Source organism: Juglans regia, chromosome 12 (genome assembly GCF_001411555.2).
Source record: "Juglans regia cultivar Chandler chromosome 12, Walnut 2.0, whole genome shotgun sequence".
Lineage (NCBI taxonomy): Eukaryota > Viridiplantae > Streptophyta > Magnoliopsida > Fagales > Juglandaceae > Juglans > Juglans regia.
The window spans coordinates 26,385,493-26,397,592 of NC_049912.1; the positions used below are offsets into that span (position 1 = coordinate 26,385,493).

The window sequence follows — 12,100 nt, forward strand, 5'->3', positions numbered from 1 at the left end:
TGTTAACACGGCAACATGACTCATTTAAACAACCCGTTTGTTTCATATAAATGAGCTGAACTAAAACACATAACTCATTTGACCTGATTAACATAATTTCACATAATAGTTAAAATCTATTTTTTATTAATTGCCACAATATCTTAAAAATATATATCAATATTTTTAATTTTTAACATATAATAAAATTAATATTACAAATCATACAATAATAAATATGAGAAATACCATTACAATAAAAACAATAAAGCATATTGAGAAATACCATTATTACATCTAAATTTTTAGACCTAGGTCTAAAATTACAATAAAAACAATAAAGCATATTGAGAAATACCATTATTACATCTAAACAAAAATAAAATTTTAATTTTGAAATAAATTATAAATAGATCAAAACAAGTTGATTTCATGTTAAGCAGATTAACTCATTATTGACTTGTTTATAAATCACATCTTAACGGGTCAACCCATTTTGACCAGAACTTATTAACAACAAATTCAAATCTGCTAATTTCGTATCTTGTTTGTGTTAGGTTCATAGATTATATCACATACTGCCAACCCTATCATGAACACACATTTATAGAAATCCACAATGAGAATCTTCGTCTGGTTTATATGTTAAATGACTTCTTCAGGATGCTTCAAGGCCAGATTGGTGTTCTTCAACACACTTCAGACTTCCAAAGGTAAACTTCTCTGACCTCTTTCCGTACAGACTAGCTCGCATTAGCAAATCTTAAGCTTTTATTTACCCCTATATCAGGCTTTGGAGAAGGTACGGAAAATCCAACCAAAGAGAACACTTTTCACAGGTATGATATTTAGCCTCCACGCCGAGCATATTGCTTTCCCTTGGCATTCCAATTTGCTCGCTAGTTTGTATTCAGTGTGCTCACATCTTAGGCGCTCCCTCCACCACTGCAGCATAAAAAAACCACGCCGTAGAAGTTATTTTAGAAAAATATTTTAGATATTAAGAGATTATATAAAAATAAATTTATAAATTAATATAGAGTAATATAATACGTTAAATTATAAAATTATTTTTATTATAAAATAGATTAAATAAATCTTATAAAATTATAACAATTTATAAATTTATTTTTAAATAATTTCAGCACTTCTCTTTACTGTATGCAAGAAGAGCAAAAAGTAGGCCATGACAGGTGTCGAAAGGAATTTTGCCGCTCTTCTGACAGCGAACTTTCTTGTCAGACTTGGAGAGAGATGGAGAGTCGAGGTCAAGTCACGCACCTTGTCTGAGTCTGTCCAATAGTGAGTGACCACGTGGAGTTGTCGGGACAAGGACGGGTGGGTCCTCGACTGGTCCTTATCACGGGTGTTGTGGAAAGCAGGCGGTGAAAGGCTGTAACAGTAGCATAATAACGAGATAGGAGGAGATTACTTATGAGCATGCTCCTCGTATTCACATACTCTCCGCAACGTAGCCGTACACGTGGGCATCTTTATTTGACTGTTCCGACCCCACCCACGCGTCATTTCATGAGGCATTGAGGTGGTCCTTTTGTTTTTTAGCATTTTTTTTATGGGCCCCAGAGATGTCAATCATATAGGTATCGTGGGACCCATTGGTTGGGCATATGATTACGATACGTGAAAATCGTTCTTTACTTTTTTTTTTTTTTTTTCGTTTTTGTAACGGACTCGCGATAAAATCATAGTACTGTATAATATCCCACACGTGAACTTGTACCACGTACAGGTCCGGTTCCAAAGTGCTTAATTCATGGTATTTACTAGGGTATTTAACAGAAATGACAATACGTGATACGATTTATTAATTCAATATGAATATGATATAATAAAAATGAGTTAAGATTTAATTTTAATGGATTTAAATAAAAATGAATTAACTCGTTAAGACACGATATATAACTTAACGGGTTGATAACGGATCAACCCGTTATAACCCATTATGACCTGTTCAGAAAGTTATAGTTACAATTATACCTTTATACCTAAAAAATAAATTTGTCGAGATTTTAATTTCAACATTTTTATTATTTAGATTGTAATTTTAGACTTGTAGTTAGTTTTTTTATTTTTTATAGATATTGTGATTTTAACATTTATATAAAATAATGTTAAACTTAACTGGATCAAACAGGTTAATTTTGGATTTGTTTAACTCATTGACATAAACGAGTCAAAACGAGTTGACACGATCCATTATGTTAATAAATAGTATTAGGGTTTGAGATTTTGACACGATAAACTTAACGAGTCGGGTTAGGATTGACCTATATAGTATAATATACATATTTTAACACGACACGACAAGAATACGACCCGTTAACACGATTTGACACTCCTAATATTTAGAAAGAGTAGTGAGTGTTTTTTTTTTTTTTAAAAGAGTAGTGATAGTGTTAGACTCATTTGGATCTTGAGATAAGTTGAATTAAGTTATAAGTAAAATTATTTTGTTGAGAGAGACGTAAAATTCAATACTAAATGATATAAGAAGTGATTAAAATAATAGAGCGTTAGAAGTACACGTTAATTAGGCTTAGTTTGGATTGAGAAACACTTTCAACCCATCTAATCTTATTTCATCTTATTATTACAAATTTTACAAATTTTTATATAAAATATAATAAACAATTCAACTTTTTCAAGTCTCAAAATAATAATAATATTAAAAAATAATATTCTAATAACATTTTATTCAACTTTCATCTCAACTCATAATCCAAATCTAACCTAAATAATTGTTAATTTGACAGCAAGATAGATCATCGACAATGCTAATTATTCGTTCAAGAATTCAACAGGTAGCACCTGTTGTTAGGAGAGAACATTTATTAACCTTACGTTGGGAATCATATATTAATTATTTCAGAAGAATATGAAGGACTTCATGTATAAGCTTTTTTATTTTATTTTATTTTTTTTAAGACGACGGAATCTCAATTTTATTGATATACTCTCACTTATGAAGGAAGAAAATCATGGTTACAACAAGATACCTGAGAGATATATAGAAGTAAAAACCAAACATAGGCATCAAAATTACTAAGACCTCCATTTACAGTACAATATATCAAAGAAAGTACAGGATAAACCAAAACGAGACCTTGTAGAACCAGCCCTAGACAAACAAATAAAACCTGCAAGAAAAATACACAAGCAGCTGAGAATAAGAGAAACAAAATAACCAAAAAATACTTGCCAGTAAATAGCATTACGAGATTACTAGGCAGCAAATGATCACCAGGCCATTCCAAATTTAAACCTCTGGCACCACGCTTAGCAAGGAAAAACGTGTATGATGGTACGTACGTAGAAGTAAGCTAGCTAAGAGCAATGAAAGAAATATTGTGAAAAATGGCTGAAAATGGCGAGCAATATATATCTATCTATCTTGAAATTCTGTAGTTAATCTGAGCATTAATGGCATGGTGCTAAAACTTACGTACGCATGCAGGGGGGACCTTACACCGACAGATTTGATTCGATTCCCACACACAGAAGCCACCAAACTTCTATCCATAACCATATCTTCTAATTCCTAATAATTCCTTGAAGATTTTGTTCATCTTCGCATATATGCAGTATGCAGTATGCAGCATGTACTTAATTTGATATATAGCTAGCACTGAAGTCGACAGACTTGACTCAAAACAGTCATGAAATCTTTCCTAGCTGCTAGCTATCAGTACACGTACATCTTTTGTTTCCCATTAGTTTAAAGTTTATATCTTTAGTTTATAAATATGATCTCGACATTTTTTTTAAGGCAAATATGAGCTGGGATAGCATATCGAGAGACCTCGTGCGTGATCCCATTGATGAATAAAACAAGAAAATGACAAACGGAAAATCATTTCTATATCTATTATTATTTTAAAAAACAAACCCCTCTTTTGTGGGGTACTACGTGATATCATGACGAACGTACACATCGATCAAAAACATGAACCAACAGAATGACATGAGTATAGTTCCATATACTATATGTTCTCGCATTCATATATATATATATATATATATATTCATTATACAAGTGTATTCATACATATATATTAATAAATTACGATCCTTAATTTACTTTTATATATAACTTTGAACCCTTTGAGGTATATGATTATTATATCTTTGTTAACAAATGAGTTTTCCAATTGCTACAGGAAAGAGTAAAGGCCCTATTTAAATAAGAAAAGTGTTATAGCCACAAATAAACCGCACAAAAGTAAACTCGATCACAAAATAACATGATTTCATATGATACGTTAGATCTACGTATTTTACAATAAAGTAACTTTATAAGTTAGCGTACTACATCAATTTACGTCAGTTTGTGAATTTATTTTTATAAATCTTTCTATGGCTAAAACATTTCTCTTTAATTATATATTTCTTCATTGTATATTAATAATATAAAAAAATGAATTAGATTTTATCATATTTTTTTATTAGTCTTATAAAGAAGTAAATATAAATAATAAAATTTACTTTTGTATCAAAGTAAAAGTCCTAGTTCGAATTTTTTTTCTTTACACTTCCCTCGTTTAATTACATATTCCATCTTAATAAATTAAGAAAAATGTTATTTACAAATTTGCCGAGTCGGTCAAATTAGGCAACTATTACTTCACCACAAAACTTGATGGCTCTCTCAAGTTTCGATTTGAATTTGGATGATGGACTTTATTTATATATCAATGATGTTGAAATGACAAGGACGAAAAGTACAATATTAATTTCTAATTTCATACCATGATGATTGAAACGAGAGGGATCAAGAAAGAGGAGGTCAATTGGTAATTTGGGTACTAGCTAGGCAGCCTACGATTAATCCTTGTTTATTCAATTAATTATAATCCACTGCGTTTATTTATATCATAACTTTTTTTTTAATTTGATAAGCCATGCATGCAAAAGGGTCAGAATTTCCAGCTTTGTTACAGTATATATATAGTGATAATGAAATGAAAGCCAAAGAAGTAAAAATGCTAACAAAAAGGTTGAAAAAGCTTTTAGGCATGTGGTTAGGAATTAATCAATTGATCAATCATGTCACTCATGTAATTGAAGAAAGCTGGGAGGGATCTGCTGCAGATTATGTATATACAAATGAATAAGGGATCTCTCTCTGTGCATTTATACTAAAAGCATACTTTATTCTTGCATGGTGGCTTTCTATTTTTCATTTTTCGTGCTTGCTTTATGAGAGATGGGAAAGGTGGGAGTGGTAGTGATCAAACAAAAGATTTTAGCAGAAGATTAAAATATTTTTAAAAGCAAATACAAAACAAATAAAAAGAGATTTTTCTGGGGCTGGGAAAGAGAACAGAGGAAAAGACAGAAAGTGCGACGTCAGAGTTAGCCGTAGCCGTAGGGCTCCATTGGCTTGTGGTTTTGGGGGTGTTGTTTTGGACTGTTTGAGGATTACAGAAGGGAGTCCGTTCACATCCACATCTCTCTCTATATCTTAAGATCGAACTGGGTATTTGTTTTTTGTTCATATTTGTGTGGCTATTGTTGGATTTTCTTAGAATTAGCAAGCAGCTTGGATATTGAACCATGAAGGAGAAAAGTGGCTAGAGGGTCTGGTTCAGCTCTCTCTCTCTCTGCTTGTTTCTTTTTAGCTCTGAAAAAACAAAAGTTGTCTCTTGGGTTGGTGCCAAATCGAGAAGAAACCATCAGGGTATAGAGCGGGGATTATGGGTTTCACACACTACACATAGGTAATCAATTATTGCCTCTATTGGGTCCTCTCTTTAGTCCTCACTTAATTAAATAATTAGCCGCTTCTTCTTTGGTTTTTCCCTATAGATCTACGGCCATGGAGGAACCTTAGGATATTCAAGAATTTCTTACCTGCGAAGAAGATGATGAAAGGTTTGATGTTCCAACAACAGATACAGCAGCCAGTTGTGGAGGAAAACATGTCTAATTTGACTTCTGCGTCAGGTGAGGCAAGTGTTTCACCAGGAAACAGAACCGAGATAGGGACAAACTATTCTCAACAACACTTTGCTCCAACGCCACCCCAAACTCAACCAGTGAAGAAAAAGAGAAACCTTCCAGGCAACCCAGGTCTTCGTCCAATCTAAATTGTGTACTTTATGTGTTGTTAAATCTCCATTTTTCTCGTTTAATTATTTCTATGGTTTTGAATCAGACCCAGATGCTGAAGTGATAGCTTTGTCTCCCAAGACTCTCATGGCAACAAATAGATTTATTTGTGAGATCTGTAACAAAGGGTTTCAGAGGGATCAGAATCTTCAACTTCATCGAAGAGGGCATAATTTGCCATGGAAGCTAAAGCAAAGAACAAGTAAAGAGGTAAAGAAGAAGGTGTACGTGTGCCCAGAACCTAGTTGCGTGCACCATGACCCATCAAGGGCTCTTGGGGACTTGACTGGGATCAAGAAACACTTCTGCAGAAAGCACGGTGAGAAGAAATGGAAATGTGACAAGTGCGCAAAGAAGTATGCAGTTCAATCAGATTGGAAAGCTCACTCCAAGACCTGTGGCACCAGGGAGTACAGATGTGACTGTGGAACCCTTTTCTCAAGGTAACTAATTCCAGATCATTTTAGGGATGCATATGAATTACATGAGTCCTATTTAAAGCACTACAGTCGGATCTTTCCGTTGATAAGAGTATGGGATTTCTCTATCCCAGAGAGTAAACCATAAATATATGTACGCAATCATTTTAGTCTCTGGATAATAAATTTACATTCTTGTTTCTGATACATTGAAGAATCCATGACTATACACCTACCAGACTCCTACTGTTACACCCTAGAGAGAGAGAGAGAGAGAGAGAGAGAGAGGGAGTTTTGGGTGGGGGGGGCCTCGGTATGTAGAATATTTAATGCAACAGCTAATGTGGACTATCTGTCCATGGCTCCTAGAAAGCCAAAAAGAATGGTTGCAGAAAGAAATAGAGAGAAGCAAAGAGAGAAGGTCAATACTTTTGCAATGCTTAGTGACATTTTGCTTTTGTTTTCTTCTGTCCGTTTCTTTTTGGTTTTCAGGAGGGATAGTTTCATCACCCACAGAGCTTTCTGTGATGCATTGGCAGAGGAGAGTGCAAGAGCCATCACAACAAACCAACTTCTGTCCTCTCAAGCTGGCCCCTCAGCGTCTCACATAAACCAGCTCCCACCCCGATACAATCCCCAAGACCTCCACGCATTTTCATTGAAGAAAGAGCAACAAAGCTTCAGTCTAAGGCCAGAGATACCACCATGGCTAGCTTCTCCTGGCCCAGCACCTATGGATATCACCTCCTCATCTTCATTCTTCTCGACGAGATCAGATTATCAAGAATTCACACAGTCCCACCAAGATTTAGCCCTCCATGAAACACCACCAAACCCTAACCCTAGTCTCGGCCCCACTCTCCCTCCCTACCAGCCAGCATCCTCTCCACATATGTCAGCCACTGCATTGTTGCAGAAGGCAGCACAGATGGGCGCAACGGTGAGCAACAATACTGGCTCATCACTAACCATGATGCAGAGGCCCACCCAACAAGTTCACGTGCCTGCAGCTGCTGATTCTCGCAGCAATACAACTGGGAAATTTGGCTCGAATTTGTCCTCACGTGAAGAGATGGCCACTGGGTTTGTTCATGGTCAGGCTTCTTTTGAGTATAAAGCTGCAGGCCCTTCTGCCAGTACTGCAGCGGCCACAGGAGCAAGTACTGGTGCTGCCTCAGGTGTTCCACCTTCCCAGCTTCTTCATGACATGGTGGGCTCTCTCTCTTCTACTGCTGGGTTTGAAGGAACTTCTTTTGAGGATGCCTTTGGTGGGATCTTGAATTCAAAGAAAGACGGTAATTCGCACGACACGCTCTCAAAAACATTCACCACCAGCAGCCATCTTGGTAGGGCTCATGAAAGTGGTGGTAATGGTGGTGGTGGTGGTGGTGGTGGTGGTGAAGGTTTGACTAGAGATTTTTTGGGTCTTAGAGCTCTCTCTCATAGTGACATTCTCAGTATTGCTGGTCTTGGGAATTGCATGAACACTTCTAATGAGCATCATACGCAATCCCAAAAACCTTGGCAAGGTTAGCTCCTACATATGAAACTTCTCTTCTTTCTTTTTCTACAGTTTAAATTTTTTCTGTTCGATCCTTTTCTTATCTTTTCCTTTTTGGTTATCAATCTTCCCAAAGGGAAGGACACATTTGAAATATTAATATTTTAATGTTATATATTAGCTATTTTATGAATTTTGGTCGATCGATCGCCGGTCTTTTACTTTAACGGGTTGTAACTTTCTCATCATGTATGATTCATGTATATTAAAAATAAAATCCTGGAAAAAGAAACCCTAGCTAATTAACCTATTTTTTTCATTAAAAACAATGATACTGAGCAACTTCAAGGAGAAATGCATTGCCTTTCTCATTGAGTACCGAAAACACTTCAAGAAATATGACTAATTGGTTTTCTAATTATATTCAATGTCGTCAATTGATGTGATCTTTTATAATATACTTTACTCGATTAGTTTTGAATGAAATTAAATAATGAACTTGTGATCAACATAATGAAAAGGTACTAATTCCAATTTGAGAAATATTACATGCACCAGTACTACTACTTAAGGAAGTTGTGTTTCAAAAGAAAATAATATATATATATATATATATATATATTATATATAATCCTCCACAAAGCATATACTATAGAAACATCTTCATTTTTTGTGGGATTATTCCAATATTTACTTTTCAGAATAACTTTGGTAGATTCATATATAATTACTAGCCTTGCGATAGAAGTTTCTTAATTCCACATGAGATGCATGCAATTAGTATATTATATAGGATTTGAATGTAAGAGATTATAATAATAAAATCACGAGTTTGAATTACGTGACGTTAAATTATTATGTGCGTGTGTAGGGACTGATCTTATTGGCATATATATCTTAACTCATTATGGATTATGAGTGGATATATACATGAAGAAACTATAATTATCGACCTGACTTTTTGGATATCGCCTAGATGCATGCAGTGGCACCCAATCATGTGTCTTTAGTTTATGACACTATATATATATATATATATATATATATATATATATATATAATATGTGTGTGTGTGCGTGTGGCTCTTAAATATCATAAATATTTTCATCGATAATATGCATGATTGAGTAGCATTAATGGCTTATACCCATTTCTGTCTATGATTTGTGTAAAGTATACTTTTTGCATTATGGGTAAAATTTCTTAATTTAATCCCACTTCATATTATATATATGTGTATATATATATATATATATATATATATATATATATAACCATGGAGGTCCAATTAATTGGTAGGCACAATTAGAATTAGAGTAATCAATATACAAGTCTTATTATCATCAGTCACACGTGTATGTTGACAATATGATACATTTTATGTGACTTTATATATACATATATATATATATATATATATATTTACCACTTAAATTGGCAGTTACTTAAAACATGTCATATCAATAATTGTGACTCGGAATGAAAAAACATAAGACAGAGAATAATATATATCTTATAATTATGTATGCATAATTATTGGATATAAAACCATAGCTACGAAACAACGCGAGGACAAAAGATCATTACAAATATATATATATACATATATATATATATCTAAGTTAAACCAAATCGTGGAACTGATCATCATCACCCCACATGAATCGATATGTCTAGGTCTAGGGCTCTCTTTTAAGCAAGAAATCTTGAATATGGCGCCAACTATGTGGATACTGCATGTCTCTGTATAAAGTTTTGAGGGATATGCGGATGATGGGTACAAAAGGCATTGGATTCTCTAATGGAAAGATTCGTCTAGTGTGCAGAGATTTTCAAGTCGGCTTAGTTTAGATATTATGTGATCTGTTTATTCCAAAAACAAAAACGAGATGCTGTTTGACACATGATGTGGGTCCGAATGGGATGCAATCCCGAGGGATCGATCGATCGAGTTGGGTCACTCATGTTCGTTTGGCTGCTTATACATATAGAGACATTCTTACCATTTTACACTAAAGAGGTAATGCTCTTTATGCTTAGGGAAAAAAAAATTGGGCTTTATGTTTTTTTCCCTTATTTTTACGTGCATGATCGACTTGTGATCTTTTTTAATGCTTGAATATCGCGTGGCCCGAAAAAAAAAAAGGTAGATCAATCGAACACCTCCATTCAGACAATTGATCAATTTCACAAAGGCAGACTTTTATAAAAGGAAATTAAAAAATAATATATATATATATATATATATATTAACTCTTGAATATTCTAATAGGATGTTTGCGTAGTGCATGTGAGTTTTGAACAAATAATTAGGGACCCAAATGTCTCTTAATAATTTTGAGCTTTACTTCCATGGAAGCTAGCGCTTCTTGCAATCTTATAGTTTTTATGGAACCATTCTACTTAACAGTCAAAGTTTTCTTAAGTAGAAGGATATATATGTAGAATTACTGTTTCTGGCCGGAACATGTTCTCATGCAGAGATGCATGCCTGGCCTCATTCTTTCAGGATGTGAGAGAGAGAGAGAGATTTAAGCAATAAAAATGTGGGTGTTATCACAAAATTAAGGTACGTATGTGTATCATGATTAGCCTATCATCAGGTAAAGTGGTGCAGTGAGAGCTTTATAAAATGAAGGATCGATGCATGCATGCGGAAAAGATGCTCATCCCCAAGATTGCAGTGTTAGGTCAATGGGAGGGAGATCATGTATGCTAGCTCTAGCTTTGAAAGTAGTGTTGGCACCTGTCAATCACTAGCTAGTCTAGCTTTAATAGTCGAAAAGTTAAGATAAATTACAGATTCCTCTGAACCCCCACCTCTCTCTCTCTCTCTCTCTCTCTCTCTCTATATATATATATATATATTATATGTTAGTGTATAGATAATGTGTGTGTGTATATATATATATAATCATGAAGTATAGGAGAATGCATGCATATGCTCATGATAAGCGATCCTCTCGCTTTATCTGTCTGTCGTGAGTTCATGCCCGAGTATCAAGTTTCTAGCTTGAAATATACAAAAAGTATAATCCATGTACATGGGCATCGAGTTTTTAAAAACTCATCGAATAATTCATTCAATTTAATAATTTAGAGCTAATAGTTTAAATATTTGGGTAAAATTGTGTTCGATATTAAATGTAATGTACATGGTTTGCTCTAGATCAGTACTGAAGATATATATGAGATCGGGTAAGACACAAAATGATCATGAAGGAACTTATATATATATAATTCTCTAGGACGCTGAAAACAATTCCATGTTTGTCATTTATTCATCATGATCTCTCTCTCTCTCTCTCTCTCTCAAGACGAACGATTTCTGTGAAGAATAATAATAAAAAAAAAACATTAACGTTTGGAAATTCATAAAGCAAACCCACTAACTAGCTATCTTTGATCACTACCTAGACATGAAGGTGATTGCAGAAAAGTGTAGGATGGTGGGGGCATGCATGGTTCCTAAACCCATGTTCCTTTTTTGATATTCGGTGCCGATGGATGCCGTGTTAATGCATGTAGGGTACTGGCTTTTTGTCTGGCAGAGATGGAAAAACAAACATTATATGGTGGTACCTCCAAAAGCTGGTGATCAAAGCTGAGCGTTGTCAGGGATATATGAATATCGATCGATGATCAATGGCTGGCTAGCTGTACGTTGTGGTAGTAGTAGTACTAGTACTGCTGCTGCTATGAAGGAACGAGTAGTTGACTTGTCATTGAATAAACATGCATATATGCTGCCTCAGCTCTCCTTCCTTTTTATATGCATGTGTTAATTATAATAATGCCACCTTTATATATATTTGACATTAAAGTACCTCTCGTCCACCCTTTATATGGTCGGTTACCTGTATTTTCAGAATTCATGCATTATGGTAGATAGGCATTTGCCCTGAAATATTTAACTTTCTCGAATGCTACTTATTACTACACTTCTCCTTTTTGATATATATATAGGACGGAGGGAGAATTTTATGAGTTGTATTTTAGCGCTCATAAAAAGATACAATCATTATTTAATTAGGATGATGCCAAGTGGTCATGTCTCTTTTGTATCTTTAAG

The 12,100-nt window shown here is 34.4% G+C and overlaps 1 protein-coding gene across 6 annotated transcripts; it reads left to right on the forward strand.

Moving 5' to 3' along the window:
- The first annotated feature begins 5,503 nt into the window (after positions 1–5,503).
- LOC109011738 (protein indeterminate-domain 7-like) lies at positions 5,504–11,852 on the forward strand. 6 transcript variants are annotated; one of them, XM_035683355.1, is made up of 5 exons: positions 5,504–5,577; positions 5,806–6,069; positions 6,155–6,551; positions 7,020–8,056; positions 11,557–11,852. In XM_035683355.1, exons 2-5 carry the CDS (start codon positions 5,862–5,864, stop codon positions 11,634–11,636), a joined length of 1,722 nt encoding a protein of 573 aa, XP_035539248.1. In that variant the 5' UTR covers positions 5,504–5,577; positions 5,806–5,861; the 3' UTR covers positions 11,637–11,852. The 6 variants fall into 6 exon arrangements, with proteins under 6 accessions (XP_035539248.1, XP_018848590.1, XP_018848593.1 ...); XM_018993045.2 differs by lacking the exon at positions 5,504–5,577 and adding an exon at positions 5,584–5,717; XM_018993048.2 differs by lacking the exon at positions 5,504–5,577 and adding an exon at positions 5,584–5,717 and having other exon boundaries at positions 11,580–11,852.
- The last annotated feature ends 248 nt before the right edge of the window (positions 11,853–12,100 follow it).

Excerpts from the sequence above, each read along its gene's own strand:
- LOC109011738 (XM_035683355.1), top strand. The coding sequence starts at position 5,862 with ATGATGAAAGGTTTGATGTTCCAACAACAGATACAGCAGCCAGTTGTG. Across the intron at positions 6,552-7,019 it reads TGTGGAACCCTTTTCTCAAG|GAGGGATAGTTTCATCACCC; the intron begins GTAACTAATTCC and ends TTTGGTTTTCAG. Across the intron at positions 8,057-11,556 it reads ATCCCAAAAACCTTGGCAAG|GGTACTGGCTTTTTGTCTGG; the intron begins GTTAGCTCCTAC and ends TAATGCATGTAG.